The 24,270-nt window shown below is 27.4% G+C and overlaps 1 protein-coding gene across 1 annotated transcript in view; it reads left to right on the plus strand.

Moving 5' to 3' along the window:
- The window catches only part of LOC107438529 (trypsin-1), a 65,413-nt gene extending 46,377 nt beyond the window's left edge, over positions 1-19,036 (plus strand). The window contains exons 4-8 of the mRNA XM_043040643.3: positions 5,966-6,042; positions 7,275-7,375; positions 9,357-9,625; positions 12,089-12,246; positions 17,348-19,036. Coding sequence (XP_042896577.1) covers positions 5,966-6,042; positions 7,275-7,375; positions 9,357-9,625; positions 12,089-12,246; positions 17,348-17,503 — 761 coding nt within the window. The 3' untranslated portion in view covers positions 17,504-19,036. The remainder of the gene's footprint in view (positions 1-5,965; positions 6,043-7,274; positions 7,376-9,356; positions 9,626-12,088; positions 12,247-17,347) is intronic.
- The last annotated feature ends 5,234 nt before the right edge of the window (positions 19,037-24,270 follow it).

Raw genomic sequence — 24,270 nt, forward strand, 5'->3', positions numbered from 1 at the left:
TTTGTTAACAAAACAGCTTTAAACCACCCGTAAAGGACAACTTTAGCATTTTAATTTAACACAGCTTTCTCCGTATGTTTATTAAAAAAAAGCCGGAGAAAATAAAGGGTATTTCTTATTTTTTCTGCAGATGTATTTGAATAGGAAAAAAATCAGCCTGATTGGAGATTTACACCCCAGTTATCTTTAACCCAGCTACTTACATCTCAGTTATCTTTGTTATGAGTTGAAGAAAGAAGTAGAATATAGAGCATGATATTAAAATATCTCTTTAATGCTAAACCGTTAGCTGAGTTTTGTAAAACAGAACAAAATTTACGCATAATTATTTCACATAATTTTGTGAGGTGTTAGGACATAACAGAATTTTTTATAGTTCTAGTAGATTATTTTTAACACGAAAAAATCTATTATGTTGCTTGATAGCATCACACTGTTTTCGTCATATGGATTGTAAACATTTTAAACGTTTTCAGATATTTCTGATACATTTGATACATGAAAGTAATAATATTAGTGTGTGTATATATATTGATAAAATGAAAATATTTAATATTACTGTGTATATTTCTGAATTATCTTCAAGCGTTTTTATAATGTGCAAATATTAAAAATTTTGTATTATTTGAACTGTAAGAGAAGCCACTAAATCAATCTATTACAAACAAGTAATAAAACTAAAATCAATTTTAAGAGGAGGAAACGGAACAATAAATTTGTGCATTGCTTTTTACACTCATGTTTAAAGTTTTTTTCCTATTCCTCAAAAAGTAATAAGTTAAATAAAAAAGAGAACTATAAAACCTAAATTTAGAATACATTTAACGAGACACACAAAATAACAATTGTTTCAATTAACATATGAAACCTGATGAGGAAAAAAAAGCAAGAACAACTTTAAATTCATATTAAATAAATGACCTTAAACCAGTTTATGATTATAAAATGAAATATTGCTCTCTTCACGCTGTAAATTTGATTCAAATGAAAATAGCTTCCTGGCAGTAATTAACCTTAAAAGATTTTTATTAAGTATCAACAATAAGGATTATTATTTGATAGTTAATGCATTCTTATTGTCTTCGATAAAAGATTACAGCTATTTATTTTTCTTCTTAATATCATTTATTTATAATTCTTTATTCTTTAAGGCTTACATGCCTAATAGAAATACGCGTCCAAAAAAATACTTTTCGGCAACTATTACGTAATCAGTTGAGTTAATATAAGAAATGAATTAAAATGAAAAATTTAATTTATTTATCAATGAATAAAAAGAATTCGAGGAAGCGTTAAATATCCATATTAACAGTATATGTTTCCTTCGAATTTTATAATGCAATTTTTCGTTTATTTATTCGTGTTTTTAATTAAACATCAAATTTTTTTTATTTCTATATTAAGTTTTCTAAAAAGCATTTTAGACGAATTGAATTCTTTAAAAGCTGAAACAAGTGACACAGCGATTTATGTTTATTATTTTATTTTAGTTTGAAGATCATGTTTATGTGTTTCATATTTTTGCTATTACATAAAACGTAATTGTAAAAGAAGACGTAACACTTAACGTTTTTATGTATTAAAAATATTAAAATTTTTTTAATATTTTTAAAAATATTTTAACATTTTGTCAAGTATAAGAATGAGTTAGGGATAGATAAACCCTCACAAATCCAATATGAATTAAAGATAAACGACATTTAAGTATACTTTTCAAATTATTTTCAACTCCTTCTTATTTACTTAACATTTCTTCTTTCAATTCTTTAAAAAATTCTAAAAGTTAGAAAACAGTTATTTATATTTATAATTTTTTAATGAATTAATTGAAGAACAGAGTTCATGAAGATTATAACTGATATTTTAATGAATTTATAAACATGAGAAAATATAGCAATTTTTTAAGTTAGTTTTTTTTTTTTTTTTTTTTTTTTTTTTTTTTTTTTTTTAAGTAATCTTACAAATTATCTTTTCTAACTTTTTGCGATTTTTAGTTCTAAAAAGTGACACAAAATGAAAGAAGATATGAACAAGTTGGAGCTCAAAGACGAGAGAATTATTTTGTAGAGGATTATTTCGATTTACTTCTTAACTTTCATAGAGAAAACTAGATCTCATATGGAAAATCGAACTTCCAACCTCCCCCTCGTGGGTAAGGAAAAATCTACTCGACTCCTCTATAGACCCCTCAAGAGAGGTGGCTTAGATCCAGATTTATACCACCCGTCCAATAATGATAACATTCCAACCATTTAAATAATAAAATAATTATTTATTTTTGCTAAAAAAAACTCGTTAAGACAACAGATTTATTTTTGTTTTAAAACTTATTTCGCCACGGTAAAAAACAAGTGCGTTTAAAAAAAATTTCTTAATTTTTTGATGAAAAAACTTGTTAATGTTGAGTAAAAAACCGGATTTACTCTGAAAATTTTATGGTTTTGCGCAACCAACCCAGCTTCCTGTTTAAAATCGTAAATCTCAAGGAATTTTTTTTAACAGTGTTAATGAAATGGGGCTTTATTTCCCTTCCTTTTAAAAATGTGTGCATCTTATTTACTTATACAATTTCAGCAATTTTCTAAGAGAAAACGGACTTAGTATTGCAGGTTTTTAAAAACCATTTCACGTTTTAAGTTGTAAAAGGTTGTGTGAAAATCCTATGCATATTAGTTTTTAGATAGAAGAAAATAATAAAAATGACATCAAATTTCTGACATTAGTAAACTAGAACTAAATAGTTTTTATCTTTTGAGAATTAATTTTGATTTTTTTACAGATTCTATTCTTCTTTTTCTTTTTCTTTTTTCACCGACCTTCAGTTTTTAAAACGCAATATATTATGCAGCGTAACCGTACGTGTCATTCAACTCCTTTATTTTTCTGAAGAAAATTAACATCCATGCAACACAAATGAAAAAAATCTTGAAAATAAAGTCGTTGAGACAAGAAGCCATTATGAAAACTCACACTCTGCATATAAACCAGCAATTAATGTAAAATATGTTGACCTCAACGCTATGTTTTTTTTCAATTGAAATTGATTTGGATTAGATTTTTAAAGAAAATAATAAATCCAAAAAAGGTTAATGAAACACTAAAATCCCAAAAACAGGAATATACTTATCATAAAATCAAATCTATGCAGCTTTCAACTCATTATCATACTCTAAATTTTTACGAAACATAAAACGAAAACACTTGTCGCATTTTTATCATTGACCGAACAGAATTTGCTAGATATTTTTAAATTAGAGTTATAAATTATTTGCATTATTAAAAAAATAATAATTAAAAAATAAATAAATAAAGCAATGGAAAATAAATCAATAAAAGCAACAGAAAATCCAAAAATACAGTTCGGCTTGTATTATAAATAAAGTTGTTATAATTATTATAAATAGTAAGATTTAAATATAAGATTAAAAAATATTAAAATTTAAAAGCAAATTCTTTTTCGTGACTTCGATTCCGTTCATGAGAGCAATGATAAGTGGGAAGTTGTTTTTTCCTATTCTATCCTATTTTATTTCTTTAATGACTTTAATTGACACTCTTAAAGAAAATGCGCACAACTATTTTAATTATTTTAAATTAAAAATTTCAATAATGTTTCTAATAAACAAATGATATCTCATAAAAAATATCACAATAAAAATTTAATAATAGCTTTTAAAAATATCTCATAATCAATAAATGATCTTTTTAAATGGAGCACAAGTCATAAATAAAAAATGAAACACTCTAAATAACTTTTGATAAAAAAAATTTTTAATCAAAACATGAAATACAAAATGCATGTATAAACAATTCCCAAAGTACCTACTTACTACAAGCAAATTTCTTTCACGTATAATGACTTTTGGTATTTTGTACAGGTACTTTTTTTTTCAAAGCAAAATGTAGATACGAGGCAGAAAAAAAGAATTAATTGATTGAAACTATGCATTTTATGGTTGCGACCCAATGTCGCATGGTTGCAAAACAATGTCGCAACAGCAAAATGCCTTTTGATTGATTTTCGCTTGTAATTTTGATTGATTTTCAAGTCATATTTAAATCATTGAAATGTTTCAGATATTGCTATTTCAAATGCAACATATTATAGAAAATCTATACAACAATTTTGTTTATTAAAATCCCATTTTTAAAGATTTCAACAACTGGTAGCGTGTGTATCTCTTACGTTGCTTTACTAAACAAGCAATGAGATCAGAAACTTCATCAAAATTTTATCTCTAAATTTAGAGGACTATATTAAAATAAAAACGCATATTTTAAGAATATATATACCCTTCTTTACAATAAAGTTTAAATTTATCACTCATAAAAAATTACTAAAAAGAATTTTGAAAACTTTCCGGACACAGCGAACATCTAGTTAACTTTTCATTTTATGACCGTACCTTAGTAGAATGTACAGGCCTGTTTAGACGATCCAATTTCTTGGAGAGAGACTGATTGATATTGATGGAAACTTGTTTTGCTTTGAGCTTTGATCGTGTAAACAAACATCCAAGAACTTGGTCCAACTTCTTGGACGATAGTAGAGCATGTTCTACTTTCCATCCAAGTTTTTTCTCCCTTAACCAATCAGTGTCATAGGTTTTGTGACGTCAACAGTCAGGCAGCAAATTGTGTCATCTTCTTGTCTGTTTTCATATATTTTAGTCCAAATAAATTGTTGCGGTTTATTTGTGTTATTATGATTTTATTTGAATTTAGTAATTTTAAACTTATGTAAGTATTATTTTAAAATGTTGAATATGAACAATGCGCATGCGCAAGTTTTTCTTTCAACGAATCAGCGACATTCAAGAACTTGGATAGTGTCAACGAATCATCCAATTTCTTGGACAGAGAAATCCGTCCAATTTCTCGGATTCAAGAAATTGGACCGTGTAAACAGGCCTTTAACCAAGCTTAAAGCCAAAACGTGAATATTTGCCTCATATCAGCTCTGAATATATAAACAAAAACCGGTTTTGTAGCTTGAGATGAGGTTTCTCTCATCCTCATTAACATACGCAAAGTAGAGGTCGTTACGTAATAGAACCGGTTGAACCTCTCTCCTGGCTTCCTAGATTTCTTCGATATGAGGTAAATTTTTACATTGAAAACGAAACATTTCAGAGCTCCATCCCATTCCAGTTTTGTGTTCAGCCAGTGAAAGGGTTTAAAGCTTAATTTACGCTGAGTTTATTTTTCGGAGTTCAACTTATTTTTCATTCTTAGCTTAAGTTATTTTTCATTCAAAACTTTATTCATATTTCATTGCATGAGATAATTTCTTTCTCGTCCGTAGTTTTTGATTGATTAAACACTATATCCTGTTCTGTTCAATATGCCCTTTTTTTACATTTATTTTTCATACAAAATTTCTTCATAAAATAAAAGCTACGTCAATGATAAAAAATTTCGAGTTACCTGTTTCCACTGTCTCAAAAGAAAGGTCTTATCAATCATAAATATCTTTAAATTGAACATAGTTTCATTTGTTTTATTATTAATTTGAACGTGTGTAATAATTTTAAAACAAACATATTTTGATTATTATACTATTTATAAATGTGCCTATTAGCTCTGGGGCGAAAAAAAATTAGTAATTTTCGTTCTTAAATTTTTTTTTCTTCCAGAATTCTATGTTTACTTTACCATATGAATACCTAAACAATAGATAGAATACCTAAACAATTCTATAACTGCATTGAAGATTTTTGATGAATGTTGTTAATTTTGATGTTTTTGGTGTTGATGCTTAAAAGTACTTATTTTAAATTATCAATTTTTATTTTTACTTCGACATTAAGAACTATTCTTTGAAACATTGAATAGTTTATTATTTTATTTCACACATCAAAAAAATTTCAATAATATTACTTAATGCAGTATAAAATGGCATAGCCGATTTGAAATGTTTGAAAAAATATTTTATTTTTGTAACTTATTTATTGCTTTATTTTAGAATGTGGACGGAGTCATATGCGTGATAGTAAAATCGTTGGTGGAGAAAATGCCAATTTCGGTGAACAACCATGGCAGGTAAATTTTCCTTGATATTAAAGTACAACATTTGGGAGGAAAAGTGTGATTGACTTGCAATTAAAAATATTGTCAATAAACAGGCTTTTAAAATTCCAGAATGTACGTTGCACACAGGAAACACATTCTAGTAAAAAAAAAAACTCATAATTATTGTAATTAAACTAAACTATATGAAATTTAAACTATTCATTTGGTAAATGTTTCCGTTTATATAATAATGATCTAACTGAAATTTTGTTTTTTAAAATTATAGTTCTCATTTCCACCCATTTAGTAAAAAATATAAAATTATGTTAATTTAACCGAATAAATGGTTCTTATGCCAAACTCTAAGAAGTCATTATAAAATTACCAACTTTTACCACATTTACCAAATTTTAATGCATATTTTAAAACTATATTTTATTGTTAATTGTACCAAAACCATTATCAAAGTGTTTCGGTAAAAATTACCTTGCATTTTGTTGTTTCAATAGAGCTTGAAAAACGGTAGATTTTTCTATATTCTAGTAGTTTTGACGATGCTTTTTCTCTAAAATAGAAAGTTGATATACAAAAAGTAAATCATAGAGGCACAGAGATGTAAAATTTTTAAATATACGACTTAATAAAAAATCTGATAATTCAGAAACTGTTTAACAACTTTTCTTATTCACTCTTTTCATAATTTTGTGCAAAAATTTTGTGCAAAAAACCCGCTAATAAACTGTTTGAGATTCGGCCAAATAAGTCCTGCTTTCCCGAATAAACTATTAGGATTGGCTATTATTTTTTCTGATTGCGACTACTCCCCTGGATTAAAAATCCTAATCTGTCAAAAACACAGTAAGCTTATTCTGATAAAGCACGTTTCTGTGTCTGATTTCGTAACTTAAAATATCCCCTGCACAAATTAATTAGCATATGAAGCGCAGTTACGTTAGGCGCTCAAACCATTAAGAGAATCTAAGTACGTTAAAATCCGACCATTAGATCAAAAGTTTTTCAAGATGTTCACTTTATATTTAGTGCATTGACATCTGATTATAAAACTCCTCTTTAAAAAAGTTAATTGCATAATTTATAGCAATAACTACACTTAAATATTATGAACAAATTACCAGTGCCATTGATGGAAGCATTAAAACTGACATGTTTTGAAGAATCACCCTCTAAGTTTTACTGAAATATGTTTTGTTTATTTGAATTTTAATGAACCTCTGTTTCACTATAGTAAATATTTTTTATAGGTAGCTATTGTGAAGCAATCTTTCCTGTACCGAAAAATTTCATGTGGTGGAGCTCTAATAAATCGTCAATGGGTAGTAACAGCCGCACATTGTGTTGCTAGGTATAATTTTTCATGCCTCAATAATCTGACTACAAATAATTTTTTTTCTCTATTTTATGATTTTCCTCAATACAAAAATATTAAAAAACCATTTTAAGCATATTACGCAACGTTAAATCTTCTGCTGTAGAAATGTTTAAATTGACTAAACAAGATCTGGTGTAGAAGAAACTTTTAATCGTATGAATTTAAACAAAATAAGTGTGCAACATTTTGATTGTTAGATGCATAAAATTGCACATTTTGTCTTTTTAGGAGTATTGTTCATAATCTTCTTTTATCCGTTGCCTAAACCTAGCGACTATGACAGCTTCAAGGCACATAAAAATTAATTTTAAAACTTAAAATATTTAATAAATTTCCTTGCTACGTGAAATACTGCATAATTCTATAGCTTAGAAACTAAAGAAACCCCTTGATTAAAATGTGGATAAATGCACTGTAAAAACTTCTGGATCAAATTGCGGTAGATAGCACTACATCGTTAAATCTATTTTTACCGTAAAATTTTGCGCAAAGAAAATCTGATGTGCGTAATTTTTATATACAGCAATATTTACTGTAAAATCACTTAATCACTGTAATTAAATAAGTATTACAATAAAAATTACTGCTTGAAATGTTACGGTATAATGGGTTTTACGGATGTAGCACTCAGGGTGCCTGTACTTTTTATCGTAATTTGATCCGAAATTCTTACAATATAGGTAAAGAGTAATAATGCGTGAGAATTAATAAATTGTAAATAAAGCCAACATCGCCATTTTTTGAAACATGAAGTTTTGTGCTGTTTTAGCTATTTTTGAGCAAAAGATTTATGAAACAATGAAAGAGACGCTGTCTCTTTGATTAGAAAACCACTGTCTGTAACAGGAAAATGACTTATCTCTATCAAGAATCGACTTAAATTGCTTGCTGTGGTTTTCGGTTTAAATAATAATTAATATTAAAGATATTTAAAATTCAAAAAATTGATGATGATAATTCTTAAATTCTATATTTAAAAGGTTTTAGCGACTCTCTTTGAAAACCCTCTAATCTAAATTTGTGACGTGATTTTATTAAAAATCCTTGCTTCAGGAACTGAAACTAAATGTTTATGTTTATATATTTTTTTTGGCATTGAAACTTTTCTATTCTTCGAATTTCTGTTTTGAACATTTGTAACTTTTTAAACATATATTTGAATATTTAAAAAATCATTCGTCGCTTCACTGCTAGAATTTTCATTCTAAAATTATAATAAAATAACCGGCAAAAGTCTGTCTATCCAATTAACCGTAAAGTTTTCGGTAAAAAACCATTTTTATATTTACGGTTTTGAAACTGTTTGCAACTGGTATGGTTAAAAAAAGCATAAATACAAAGCTACACGGTTTTTTAACCATTTAAAACTGTAATGGTTTCAAAACAGCAAAAAAGAAGTTTATCTGGACATTGGAGATAGTTTAGCAGCCATCTATGCGTGAATGAGAGTATGGTATTCTAATAGCCCAAGGACGCAAATTGAGGAGTTCAGGACATTGGAAACTCTTTATGTGTTGCAAGGAATGAAGAAAATATTGTGGTGTCAACGTAAGGACTCGAACGCCATTCCGTTGGCCATGAGAGTGACAGATTAGCCTGCTCGACTTATGTACCCATCTGCAAAGAATCAAGTGGCTTCTTAGGTGGGTTCGGTTGCACAATAAAATTCTGGTTGTTTAACCATATCAGGTGAAAGCAGTTAATGAACAGTTTATCCCACAGTTGACTGCTTGAATACCATCTTATTTATGGTTATATGATTGTTTTGTTTGAATATGGTAAAATAACAATTCAATAAATTGTTATTTAACCATTTTTTCCGAGAAATTTCTAACAGTGTGCAGGAAGTTTTAGTCACAACTTTTGTAAATTTTAATAATGTGAAATTTTTCAAAGCATGATTTCTGTGCATAGCTAAAAAAATATTATTATAATTGATTTACTGTTTTTGCAGAACTCAGACAAATGGGCTGAGAGTTCGCATGGGAGAACATGACATCAAACAAACAACGGAGAAATATGCGCATGAAGAAATGAATGTCAGGAGAAAAGTTGTAAACCCTGGATATAATCCTTCTAATTATCAACATGATATTGCTCTTTTACAACTGCAACGACCTGTACGATTCCGAAGACACGTGATTCCAGTATGCCTGCCACACTACAGCGAAGATTTTTCTGGTCAAAAGGCTACTGTTACCGGTTGGGGTCGAACACGATATGGTAAATATATTTATTTTTGATCTTCCTATATAATTTTAAAATATGCATTCATCAATATTAAAAATATAAAAATTGCGTCCGAATTTTTTCACTCATCTACTAATTAAACATAAAGTTTGTTTAGTAAAACAACTTTTATTTAATTTATGAATGTCTAAATAATAATTAAAATTTAAATTAATGCTTAAACAATTATAATGATTTTTAAAATCATTTATTAATTACCATAATTAAATATTGATAATATTGTAAATATAAAAATATTGAAAAGTAATAATATAAATTCCTGTCTTAGTTATTAACAGTTATATACATCACACTATATAGTGTTTTTTTTTTCAATTAATGTTAAAAGTAAGGGAATACGGGTTTTTATTTTTATCTTTCACAACTATGTGAATTATAACTTTTACTATGAATATCCTAACAATATCATATAAGTTATTAATGTTAATAAAATAACATGCTGAATGGTCCGCATATTATCACTTTTTAGTTGAAGTGCTGTGCGAAAAATTCAGCTTTCAATTCAATTTAATTTCATATCATTTCGAAGTTAATTTCACATTTGGACATTTTTTAATTCATTCCCACATATTTATGTGGTAAACACATATTTCAATAAAAAAATTTCGATTTCAATCTTAATATTCTGTTTAAAAAAACAGAACATTTTTTACGCCCGGAGCTATCAAGTCGTAGTATTATGAATAAAGCAAAACAATGTAAATAATGCACAAATTAAAATACAGAAATGGACATACTATAGCTTTGATTCTATTAACAAGAACTTTCCTAATTAATAGACTAAGAATCTGATTAAGTGTCTGTATAATAAACTGAGGAAAGTTCTAGTTTATTGAACTGAAACTATAATATTCTGTACATTATCTGTGCTAGATTCACGTTGTTTTGTTTTATTCATAAGTAGCACAAAGTATATCTTACACTCATTTGAATCGTAGTATCATTTTTATATTTCAGAAATATAGGAGTTTTGACTTTTCTAATTTCAGCCCTTATTTTTGTTTAAAAATTCTTCATCTACCAATTAATTTTGGAAAAATATTTTTCGAATGTAAATATCGAAACGGTATTTTCAAGACACTTTTTTATCATACATTTAAATAGTTATAATAATCCTTGACTTACTTTAATAATTGCTTAAAATAATTAAAAATGCGTTTTACATAACATCTCATAAAACATACATATTATAACAGCTAAGAAATAAAGCCCTCCCCTAAATGAAAATATCAGACAAAAACTATGGAACACATTTGTTCTTAAACCTTGTACTATTAAAAACAATTCAAAATGCCACAAAATATTCATTGTCTTCTCAAAATAAAAAATTCACATAGATAATTTAGAGAATCAATTCTTTTCTTCTCTTGGAGTTCACTTAACACTGAAACGACATATATGATGGTTGAATTGTAACATTCTCTGTGATTGAAAAAAAATTAATTCTAGACAATCTCTTACGCTACAGAGCCCCAGTTTTTCCAATTCTTATACGCTAAAGTGCCTATTTCCAGTTGAAAATAATTATATAAGTCATATAAAAATAAAATATTTTCATAAAATAATTTGGCAAACAACTGCAAAACCTTTCCTATAAATTGTCCCTCGTGGTCAGTTCTAGTTCTTGCCAGAAATTTATCTTACAATAAATTGCTTTTGTGTTTTCAATTCCGGTAAGCCCAATGCTCTTTTGGGCCATTCAGATTTGGAAAATTTTGTATCTGCCAATAATATTTGTCACTGGTCAAAAAATTTACTTTACACCCTATTTTTGACAGGCTGTCTAGCTGTTTCTGGAACTAATGAAAAAGCTGTGTGCAAAATTTTATTCCATTATAAAAACTTAATAAAATTTCAGCAAGTTTAGTAAGAATAATTTTCAAATCATTTTTAAGTAATTTAAAAATTATGTTTTGAGTTAAAAAAAAATATGAAAGAAATATGGGGCCAAATATATGACCAGATTTTTTTAAATTTAAGTACTGAAATCATATTTACTAATTCGCGACTATCTTTCTATTTTGGGAGATTGATATCCAAATCTTTCAAAAAAATATAACTATGCAGGAAAAGTACGTTTCTGTGCCTGGTTTCGTATCTTAATTAATATTTAGCACTTATTAATATTCTCAAGGTCACCCTTCCAAACAATTAAGATTGTTACATTAAAAAGTAATTCAAATTGAGGATTAAAACAAAAGTTATTCAAGATGATTCTTCTTTGCATAGCTTTTCCAAAAGTATGAATTACGGAAATTTAATTAATCATTTGTGCAAATCAATTGAGATATTTATGATCTGATCCTTGAACCATTTAGATCGTATCTTTGTAAAATAATCCAATCAGGGTTTTGATTTTATCCTCAAACATGCATCTTTATAAATTTAAATTAAGCAATTCGTCAAAAATTATATTAAATAATGGTTTTGATTTAGGTGTTCGAGACTCTCCTGGAATTCTTCAAAAAGTTGAACTTCAAGTGATTGACCACAATGAGTGCCAAGAATGGTATAAAAGCATTGGAAGAAAAGAAACAATTTTTCCAACTATGGTATGCGCTGGTTTTAAAGAAGGAGGTAAAGATTCGTGCCAGGTATGTTAAGTTGAGAGTGGAAATATAGCTATTATTTTAGACTTCAATGAAATTTATTTTGAAATATATAGATCATTAGGAATTATGATTAAAGGTGTTTTGAATGTAAAAATTAAATTGCTGAAAACTAAAATATAAAGCCGAAAGGAAAACACACCTGTCAATAGAGAAACTCTAAAAGGGAAATCTAATGGAAAGAGAAATTTAAAGTTTTTCACGTCGCAGCCAAATACATGCATGCAATTTCCCTATTTGTAACCAGACTATGTTTCTCTAAATTGAAGCAAATTTTTAACTTTTTTTCTTTCTAGAGATTAATTTTGGACATGGTAGGACATTATTTAGCAAAATGTGAAAATTGCTTAGGCTAATTACGGTACATTTGTTGATATGAATTCAAAATTCATCGAAATTAAATCCTAATGTAAAAAGAGTCAACTTAAGTATTGACAAAAACTTCACAACTATGAAATCACAATGATTCAGTATCTTAACCCTAAATACAATGCGTTCTAATATTAACACCTTGCAATTATCTTTGAAAATGTGAGTGTTCCCCTTAAAGATGAGTTAGGCTACCTCATAACAAGAATAACCATACTTTATTTATATATAACAAATAATATTTAACATGATTTCACTTTAATGAAAAAAGAGATACAATACCAGATCTAAATACTAGTAAAGACTTTTTAGGTTGACCTTTATGTGGACATTATTCTTATATGCTGACAAAATTTGCATTAGAAACTGTGGTGACTCCGGCGATAAAGCATTGACCTCTCAATGAGATCATCCAAGTACGAATCCCAATGGCGGCTGGTCGGTACAAATATTGCTCCCTATTTACAATGACCTCAGTACTGACATAAAATATTCTCTGCGGTAGACATAATCACGAGTTAGAACCCTCTTGCCATCTGGGTAACCTTGGGAGGTTTATATAGTTTTCCACTCCATGCAAAGCAAATGTGAGTTAGTTTCATAAAAAAGCCCTCTACAAAGGCCAGTTTCTTCCGAAGTTTCATCTAAGAGTTCCCTTGCTTTCTATGATGACTTCAGAATTGCAAGGCTACTGACTGACAGATGTAAGCCCAAAAAGGACTCGGCTGCTCAAAGCTGGTTATAATATATTATATGATTATTATATAAAGTTTATTTAAAGTTGTTCTTTACATTATAAAAATGTTACTTATCTCATAAGCAGTAATGTGACTTTAATATCTGACAAGGAATTTCTAATGATGGGAACAAACTGAGGGGGATTACTAAATAAGCCAGAAGCACAGAAAATATATTATATGATTATTATATAAAGTTTATTTAAAGTTGTTCTTTACATTATAAAAATGTTACTTATCTCATAAGCAGTAATGTGACTTTAATATCTGACAAGGAATTTCTAATGATAGGAACAAACTGAGGGGGATTACTAAATAAGCCAGAAGCACAGAAAATATATTATATGATTATTATATAAAGTTTATTTAAAGTTGTTCTTTACATTATAAAAATGTTACTTATCTCATAAGCAGTAATGTGACTTTAATATCTGACAAGGAATTTCTAATGATAGGAACAAACTGAGGGGGATTACTAAATAAGGCAGAAGCACAGAAAATGAAACTTAACTTTTACTTTAAATAATATTGCTCCATATAAACCATTGAACTGGGACAACTTTGGCATCGGATGCAATCGTATAAAAATATTGCAATACTAAAAGAAGCAATGATGAATTATATTTTGTATCACGAATTGTCACTGAATACAGAAAGAAAAGTCTTCGGAAAAGTTGCCAAGGCTTATCTGTCTACAACTTAGATCATTGGCAGCTTACCTTAAAACCGTAACTTGACAAAAACGTTCTCCTTCGTATTAATATGAATTGCTATTCTAATAAAATCAAATCTTTACTAGTTCAAAAGTTTTATTCTTCCTCCTAATAATACCAACACCTAGGCTTTTTAACTTAGGTATAAAAATTTAAAATACTGTCTTGTTTAGCTGATCTCTTGGAAGAGAATTTGAAACATTTCATTTTAACGCCACTAAGTGACCTCACAACAGACCAGGGAAGAAGGATCACACAATATCAACACAATAGCTTAAGCCCATTCACATATCAACACAATAGCTTAAGCCCATTACATTATGTATTTTGGCCGTTAGTTAAACTTTATATTAGTTGTTGTTTTCTTTTTACACTGTTTTCGGTAGCTTTACATGAAATCCTTTGATTTTTTTTTTTTTTTCGATTTTTTTTTCCCTTTCATGTTTTATTTTTTTCATTTTTAAGTAAGAATGTGTGCAAAAACAAATATAATTTTTTTCAATCAGATTAAAGTTATTTAAAAAGAAAGAAGATAACTTCAATTTGTGAAAAAATTATTTTACATTTAGTTGTTTTATTTCTATATTTAGCATTATTATTTCTTGTAGATCTAGTGGTATTTTTACTAAAAAAAAATTTTTTATCGGTAGTTCCATAAATGTGATTTTTTTATTTCCCAACTATCCAAATTTATAAATATCCAAAAAGATTAATAAATTTTTTATTAGTTATGTTTTTATACAAGTATTTATATACTATTTCTGATATAAAATATTGATTTCCTTTGAACCATATTATAGTACAAAACCAGCTTCTTCACAATATTATTGATTCAAATAGATTACACTCTTTGGTCAGTTTGACATTTTCAGATTAAACAAATTTGCTCGATATTATCATTAAAATAAGGACAATATTATGGTTCAAACTTAAAACAAATGCTTTCATTCATGGTTCATTACTTATATACTCATCTATTGATATGTATTACTAATTACTTTAAATGGTAAGCTCCGCAAAGATTTACCTCAAAGTAGCAGGTAAGTTTTTTATTTTTTATAATTTTAAATGTCTATGGCAAAACCATTACTGCGGAAAATGATTTGGTATTGGTAAGTATAAAGTATTTATCTCATTAAAATTCTTAAAACAAAATTTAGTATAATTTCTAAGTGCCAGATTGAAATCAATACAATTTTTTGAATAAGCCATTTGATTTTAAAGATAATAAATATTTGTTACGGCACATACTGTTAGCGTATAAACTTAGTTACTCAAAGTAACGGAGGTAGCTTATGCAACCAATGGAGCTACGTGAGTTATGTACCCGTTTTTTAATGGTTATTAAATATATTTCAAGTATTACTTACATGCACTTATTAATAAATACATAATTTACAGTTGTTATTACAAAGCTAAATCAAAAATGCTTTTTATTGCTCAAATTACTATTTCATCAATTATAATCATTTTATTAATTATTTTATTAATTAATTATTAATTATACTTTCAAACTAGAGTGGAAGTATTATTTATGAAATTCTATAATTGTTATTTCTACTCAACTTTGAAAGTTGTTTCCCCAATTACTTTTTGCCTCATCTTGCTTTTAAGGGGGATTGTTAAATATTAAGATAGAAGTATAAATCATTTAATCAAAAAAATAGAAAATTTACTAATTTCTATTTTCGTTTAATGTGGTCATTAAACAGATTATTATTTTTCAAATATCTTTCATCTGATTTGAATTTCATACTCAAACAATTTGTATTAAATTGATTTGAATTAACAATTTGGATTAACTGCAATTTGTCTATATGCTTATCCTTCATCAAACTTATCGTCTCCGAAACCATTAGAAACATTTCTTAAATTACTGAATAAGTACTGAAAGGATCGTTCTGCATGTTAAGATGTACAAAGATACGCTATTACTCTCAAGAACATGGTCCCAAGTGTAACATTATTGCCAAGATAATAGGAAGAACAATTATTAATTCGACTCAATTGCTGCGCATTTTCAGTTCCTCTAGTTAAATCAGAGAACTTTTAGAAATTGGATAACGGGATTTGAACCAGTGTTTGCAGACGAACACTGTTCCGCAATTTTTTCTAAAACTGTTTTACTGCTTTTTTCTTCTTTCTTTTCTTTCCTTCTTTCTTTTTTTTTTTTTTTTTTTTTTTTTTTTTTTTTTTTTTTTAGTGACCATTTAAGTGGCCTCCAAAGAAATAGCATATTCACTCTGAAATCTGAGGGGAAAAAAAAATTTTTTTTCGGTAAAAATGAAAGCAATTCTATAAAAATGAAGAAAAAGGATTAGAAAGTTAAAAAAAAAGAAAAGAAAATCCAAACATTTTGTCTCCTTTTTCAAAATTACCAATTTATACGTTCTAAAAACACTGTATTGTATGATACATACTTTTTATTAATGATGAAACAAAATCATTCTACAATGTACAAAAAAAAAACATTACAACTTAAATAGCTTTTTAGATAAAGATTGGATTTTAACATACAGGTAAAAAACTTTTTATCGATTTTTACCAAATATAGGTAACTGGAAAATGTGAAATAAAGCATGTCGTCAGTTTAAAAATCTTAAAATAATATTGTTTTTTCCATAAATGGGAAATTAATCTAGATTTAAACTTTTTACATTCAAACTTAAAACTCATCTACTTAAATAAAAATATTCAAAAAAATATTTTCTGAAAATTAGTTGCATTATATTTTTTGTTTGTTTTAATAATGGATAAATATAAACTTTTTGCATGGAATCCATTGCTTAGTTCTCAAAACATGACAATTTAAAAACTAATTTATTCTCAGAAATTTGATTATTTAAAAAAAATTAGGAACTGCAATTTTTATGTAAAGTAAAATTTAAAAAAAATTATTTTAATTGAATACAAATGATAATTTTTTTGTTCAATTTCATTCAATGAAATGAATATGACTAAAAATTTTTCAAGTTATTTTAAATGGTTTGAAATAAAAAATCATAATTTTTTTAGTCACATTTTGCAGTTTGAAACACTGAAATTGCTTTTTATTGCTTAAAAATTTGATCATTAGATTAAAATATATTCGGGGTTTTGAATTTTCCATCCACACTGAATTCATTTTGATACTTTTAAACATGAACTCACATCAATTTCAATTTCAACATCAATATTTGTATCTGTTCCCTTCTTAAAACTGCTTATTCAATTGAAATTCATTAATATTTTTTAATACTTTAAATCAAAGCTTTTTTTACCCTTTAGGGTGACTCTGGTGGCCCCTTGACTGCAGTAAAAAATGGAAGATCTACCTTAGTTGGTTTAGTTTCTTGGGGTGTCGGCTGTGCAAGACCGAAACTACCAGGTGTTTATACAAAAATATCCGAATATGTGGATTGGATAGAAAAAGTCACTAGCTAACACACATTTTTATTAAAAATTCCTAGGAAAATAAATTTGTCTTTTTTAAATTGTATTATATATAGTAAGAGCAGCTATATTAGCTATTTAGGCTTTGGTAGAATTTATTCTTTCCAGAGAATTATTTAAAGTAACTCATTTTGAGTATATAGTTTCAAAAAGAATTTATCTCATTCGATATTTTTCGAGAAAAGGATAACGTTTTCTTCAACGTGTTATGATAATGATACAGAATTTATTTTTTTTTAAGAAATATAAAATATTTCTTTTGCTAAAAATTTTATAACCCTTACAATGACAATTTATTTTAAGGAAATTATTCTGATTGTTTTTCTGTTTTACATAATTACACTGTAAGAAATTTTGGATCTAATTGCGATAAATTTGTATCGTCACTCAGAGTGTCTTTTTACCGTGAAATCCATTTAAAATCAGTTACAGAACAAAAAATCTGATGAACCGCAATTTTCTGTGTAATAATATTTACTGCAAAATCATTGAATCACTGTAATTAAATAAGTACTACTGTAAAAATTACGGTATAAAATTTATGCTAAAAAGGAATTTTACAGATACAGCACCCAAGATGACAGTAATTTTTACCGTAATATGAAACGGAAGCTTTTACGGTGCAGGAAGTAAATAATCATTTTTTGTCTATTTTATTACTTAAATTAAGGAATAGTTTGTTTGACATATTAACATGCAGCTTCAGAATTCTAAAATATAAGAAAATGATATCATTAATTATTACAGTTAAAAAATGAAACATTATTTTTAATTGGAATAATTAGATTAAGTTTAATAAAAATTAAAAGATTCATTTACCGAAGATGGTCTTAAATTGTAGCAACACTATTTTATTTGCAATAAGGTTATTTGCTCTACAACTTTTATCAGCTCCTCTCTAAACAAAATAAAGATAAAATTTATTTGAAAACAATTATTCCTTTTTTAAAAAAATTAGAAAATAGTCTAATCAATTGAAAATCAATCCAAATTTTAAGCCTAGTAAATAAGCAAAAGGTGGTTAAAGATTAAATGCCAAAACTTTCAAAGATTGTTCTTCAAATGAAAATGTCAACTGACTAACTTGGTGGATGATAGATTAATGAGAGATGCGTATTGATGGAAAATCGTAGATATTGTAAATGCAACAACAGGTGATTTTATGCCTTTAAACAAAAAAATTTTTTTTGACACTTACTATACTTGCCGTATTAAGTCCTCATTTATTTCAATAGGAGCCAAAATAAAAATTTATTAGTATATTTCTTTTAGTAAAAAATTGCTTCTTTAAACGTGTTTTTTAACAATTGTATAAATTAAACTCAGCGCGTAATTAAAATTCTATTTAATGATTTTAAAAATGATTATATTCTCGATACTTAGGAATAAAGCCATGTAATAAAACTTACTATGCTGGACATGTATGTAATTGCAATATACATATTTTGTAAATTGAATATATTTTGTAGATAAAAAAAAATAATGTATATAAACATTTTTGTAAATAAAATGAATTGTTCTTATTTTCATCTAGTCTTTATTAAACATATTTACAGCAGCACATTGATGCAATTTTTTAACTTTTGAAGGATTAATACAGGGTCTTCTAAAATTGTAATATGCAAATTATTTATCATAAATGAGCATAAATGTGGTACAAAAATTAAAAATACAAAGTTTTTAAATAATAAAAGAATACAATCCGCATTTTTCTGCAAGCCATCACTCATCCGACGGTCATCAAGAGGTTTGTGAAAATAATGCGATTTAATTTAGTATTCTGACGTAACAAGCATAAACTGCTGGACTATTAAAGGATCAGATATATCGTTTATGGTAACGGAGCCTTTTCTTTTCTAGGAAGTGTTGATTCAACTCACTTAACTATATTCAAACTTAAAACCAACATACAGGCATGAAGTCGTAAACGCTTATTTACATGGTAGTTTTTGGAGTTCTAACAAACAATGAACATTTTATAACTAGTGACACAAGACTGCCTTATGCGATAGACATTTTCTTATGCATCATTTCTCAACGCTTCCATTTTCTTTGAACTGTTTCATACATCCATTTAAAGCTTATCTGAAGCTTTTTTACACGGTAAAAACCGTGATGAATTATCAATTTGATTTTGAAGAACTCTAAAAATTGTGTAAAAGAATTTTTTTTTTCAAGTTAATGTCAGATCGCTAACGTTCTTATACAATTTAAAAAGCACTAAATACCTATAATGGAAAAATTTACACCAAGATAAAACGCCTTCAACGTGCAATAAATATTTTCGATTCCGAAATAAAAACTCTAATGTTGGCGCACTTTTGGTTATCGTCTGTAATTGTTTACAATCAATAACGAGCTGGCGAGTGTTTTTCGTTATCTTAAATACCTCTTTTCATCTACAGAAACTGAAGTTCGCTATTGAAATATGTATGGATGTTTTTAGTTGTGTAATAAAGATATGCATATTTTAGTTTTCAAGTCTCTGTAAATTATATTAAATAATTCTATAATGAATAATTTCTATCTGCTTCTTCTCTGTTAAGCCTAGTTTGTATTCGTCTTAATATTCTCTCTATATGCTCTGCTTATTTCTGATTTATAAACCAATTATTTTTAAGAATTAGTGTATATATGCAACCTAAATTAATGATTCTTACTTTATTTTTGTCTCGTAAAAATAACTCTACTGTCTCCTATGTGTATCTTAGCCTACTACAATTATAAAGATTAGTGTTATAGAACGCAAAAAAACAGTGACAGCTACTTTACACCAAGTAGCATGTATAATTTCTTCTACTCTGTTAAGCCTAGTTCGTAATTGTCTTAATATTCTCTCTATGCTACGCGTATGTTTGGTTTGTAAACTAATTATTTTTAAGAATTAGTGTATGTATACAACCTAAATTAAAGATTCTTACTTTACTTTCTTCTCGTGAAAATAACTTTACTGTCTCCTACGTGTATCTTAGCTTACAATAATTATAAAGATTAGTGTTACTAAATGCGAAGAATAGTTACAGCTACTTTAAGCCAAGTAGCATGTATGATTTTTTCTGCTCTGTTAAGCCTAGTTCGTATTCGTCTTAATATTCTCTCTATGCTACGCTTGTATTAGATTTATAAACTAATTATTTTGAAGAATTAGTGTATGTATGCAACCAAAATTAATGAGTCTTAATAAGAACAGTTTGAGAAATTCTGTCCTGAAAGATCATGCAATTCACTTGAATGCTTTTCAAAAAAAAAGTTACCAATAAAAAAGATATGCCGATTCCGCTCGTCCGACACTTACCTCAGGGTGGACATAAATTATTCTTAGTGATAAATAGGTCATAGGCCAGAGTAGAGTAAGATTGTCGGTAGGTTAACAGCAGGAGGTTTTTAATGCTTTTTCTCTCCATGCAACACAAAAAAAAAAAAAAAAAAAAAAAAAAAAGAGTTCATTTCAGTCGATCAATCCTCTAAGAAGACATTTCTCCTGATACTTGTTCCAGGAGTTCGCTTGTCTTCTGGATTTATTTTCTTTCAAGTTTTTTTCTTTTTTCAAGAGAGGAGATATGATTCATGACATTAACACTACTATCATAATGAAGTGATGTTCTCAAACGAGGATTAAAAAAGATATATTTCCTATCGCAGAAAACTAATGGTTTTATAGAAAAGTATCACATTTATATAAATAAATTATCAAAATAAATAATTGAATATCTATTAATCAAACTCCTAAAGATGATCAAAATAATTATCACGAAAATTCTTCTAGCATCTACGTTAGCAGTATTGCATATGTTTAAAAAATTTCAATATTGGCTTGCTGAATTATATTTCTCCAATATATATATTTATAATTGAAAATAGTCTGAAAAACTTGAGTAGGTCTGAACTATCTTTGCCAAAACAATGAAATATGCTTCAATATCTTAAACTTATTTTACTGTAAACTATTTAGAATGTGAGTGAAAAACAGCACCACACCTTTTCTGCTGTTGAAGAATATGATAAGTTTAATATGATCCTTACCTTACTAGTCCAATTATTGCCCTAGACAGACTTAACAAATCAAAAGGCCCCTTTTACTACTTTTGGAAATCAACAAAACCAAGATAAACCGGTATTTTTTCCCCATAAAGTAATAGGTAGTGAGCTTTTATAGTCTCGACACTATCAAAATACCAATTTTTTTATTAAAATTACTTATTTTATTTTCTCCTAAAGACAATCGGAACAACTATCACGGGAATTCTGCTGTCATCTATATTCAACTTTTAGAAATGTCAATATTGGATTTCTGCTCGCAATTTCTTCAATATGTATATTTGTAATTGTAAACAGTCTCAAAAAATTTGAGAAGGCGTGAACTTTCTTTGTCAAAACAATGTAATCTACTTCAATGCAATGCTGTATAATTATTTAACAATAAATTATTTGGCATGTGGGAGTTTAACATCACCACACCTTTTCCGCTGTTGAAGAGTAGGATAAGTTTCATATGATCCTTACGAGTCAAATTATTTCTTCTGACAGACTTAACAAATCAAGAGGCCACTTTTACTGCTTCCGGAATTCAACAGAACTAAGGTAAACCAGTTTTTTTTTTCACCTATGAAGTAATAGGTCGTGAGCTTTTATTTTCATGATACTATCAGGTCATCAGCCTTGAAAAAAAAATGAAAAAAAGAAACATCTCACGTATAAACTTTCTCAACAACTCACCTCAAGAATTCGTTTATCGGGACGAAGTTTAAAAAGTAGAAGAAAAAAGGGCAATGCATCTTAACCAAAAAGAAATTTTAGAGTAACAAAAAGCTAATACCTCATCTTGGCGCCATTATTTGTACGTGACTTGCAAACAGAATCTGTTGATACTTTTATGTCGGAAGTTATTGCGTTAATATAAATCGACACATTGCACTTACTAAGGTAATTTATCCTGACATACCGTACATTGAGTGTATGTAACTTGAAACTTACTATAAAAAGTAAGCATATCATATTACATAAGTATTCTGTCAGATATTTTGTTACAAAAGATGCAACATTTTGACAACGGAAACTACCTTTAATTGTAGGGAAAGAAAGAGCCAATGTCAAGTTAAGTTTATGCTAATAGAAAATATAAAAAAAATTAAAAACGTAACATTTTTTAATTTTACATAATTGTATTTTACCTTTTATCATATTGCATTTTTGATAATATTTTCCTAAAAAAAAATAACTGATACTGATATACAGGCAAAAGTTAAAGCGTATATATTAACACGTACACGGATTTAATTAACTCTCCTTAAATTTTAAATAGCGTTTCCACAAATCATTGCCTTTAATGACCGCAGGCTCTATAACATGTTAATTCTTATTAGATGTTTTTTTAAAAAACAAAATTAACACCACGTATAATGTAAATATAGCTAAAAATATTTGGGTGTGTTTATGATTTTTTATGTTGTTGTTTCCTCTAGAACGAAAAATATTGGAAAAAGATTCCTTTTTCAACAAAATATTAACCCTGAACACACATCTAAACGGTGAGACAATTATTTTAAATCAAAGAAAAATAATAAAAAGAGGCTTTATAAGCGATTTTGTAATCCCCAAAACCAAAGGAGCTCAACGCGAGTATAAGACAGTTAAAAAACTAGGATTGACAGGTTTAATTGAATGGCTATAACATAGCTTAAACATACCTTAAAAGATTGTGATTTGTTTTAATCAATGAAATATATATATATATATATATATATATATATATATATATATATATATATATATATATATATATATATATATATATATATATATATATATATATATATATATATATATATATATATATATATATATATATATATATATATATATATATATATATATATAATATGTATATATATATATATATATATATATATATATATATATATATATATATATATATATATATATATATATATATATATATATATATATATATATATATATATATATGTATGTATGTATACATATATAGCGAGAGAAAGATCTCCAAATTTCCGGGCAATAAAACTAGTGTTTACGGTAAAAGGTAAGATATCCGGCATCAGTCTGTCCCTCAAATTGACCGTAAAGTTTCCTTTTCTGGTTTGAAACCGTTAGCAACTAGCGAGGTTTCAAAATTGTAAAAATAAAACTTAACTGGACATTAGGGTGAAGTTGTGATTAGGTTGTGGTTTCTGAAGTGAACATTGGAATGTGTCTTAATTAGTTTATCTAGTGTTGCCATCCATTGTGAGAGATAAGAAATAATACACATTCCTGCGTTAAAGGAATGGAGGAAATATTGCTATGTCAACGCTAGGAATCATACCCCCGTTCAGCTGGTCATGATATTAACAGATTTGCGCTCTCAGCTAAAACAAGTTACCAGCTACAAGGAACTAAGTGGCTTCATAAAGTGTTCACTTGACACTTATTAATATAAGGATATTAGGCATCCGCTGTTGCGTTAGACATCCGATGATATGGAAAAAAAATACATGCGTTTTTTAATCCTTATTTCATTTCTTATCTTCCAGCTTTCAAAGAACGCGTATTTGATTTTCATTGTCTGTGGGATAAAATTCTAGTTGTTTTACCGTATTAAGTGAAAACAATCAATAAACTATTTTTCTAATATTTAACAATTTGAATGTGCTAGTATAACAATTAAATAAATTGTCATTTAAACATTTTTTTTAAAAAATTCTAACAGTATATTCCACAACAATTACGAAAATTTAAAG

The sequence above is a fragment of the Parasteatoda tepidariorum genome, chromosome 11 (assembly GCF_982258835.1).
Source record: "Parasteatoda tepidariorum strain Cologne lab strain chromosome 11, Ptep-v5.0, whole genome shotgun sequence".
Classification (NCBI taxonomy): domain Eukaryota; kingdom Metazoa; phylum Arthropoda; class Arachnida; order Araneae; family Theridiidae; genus Parasteatoda; species Parasteatoda tepidariorum.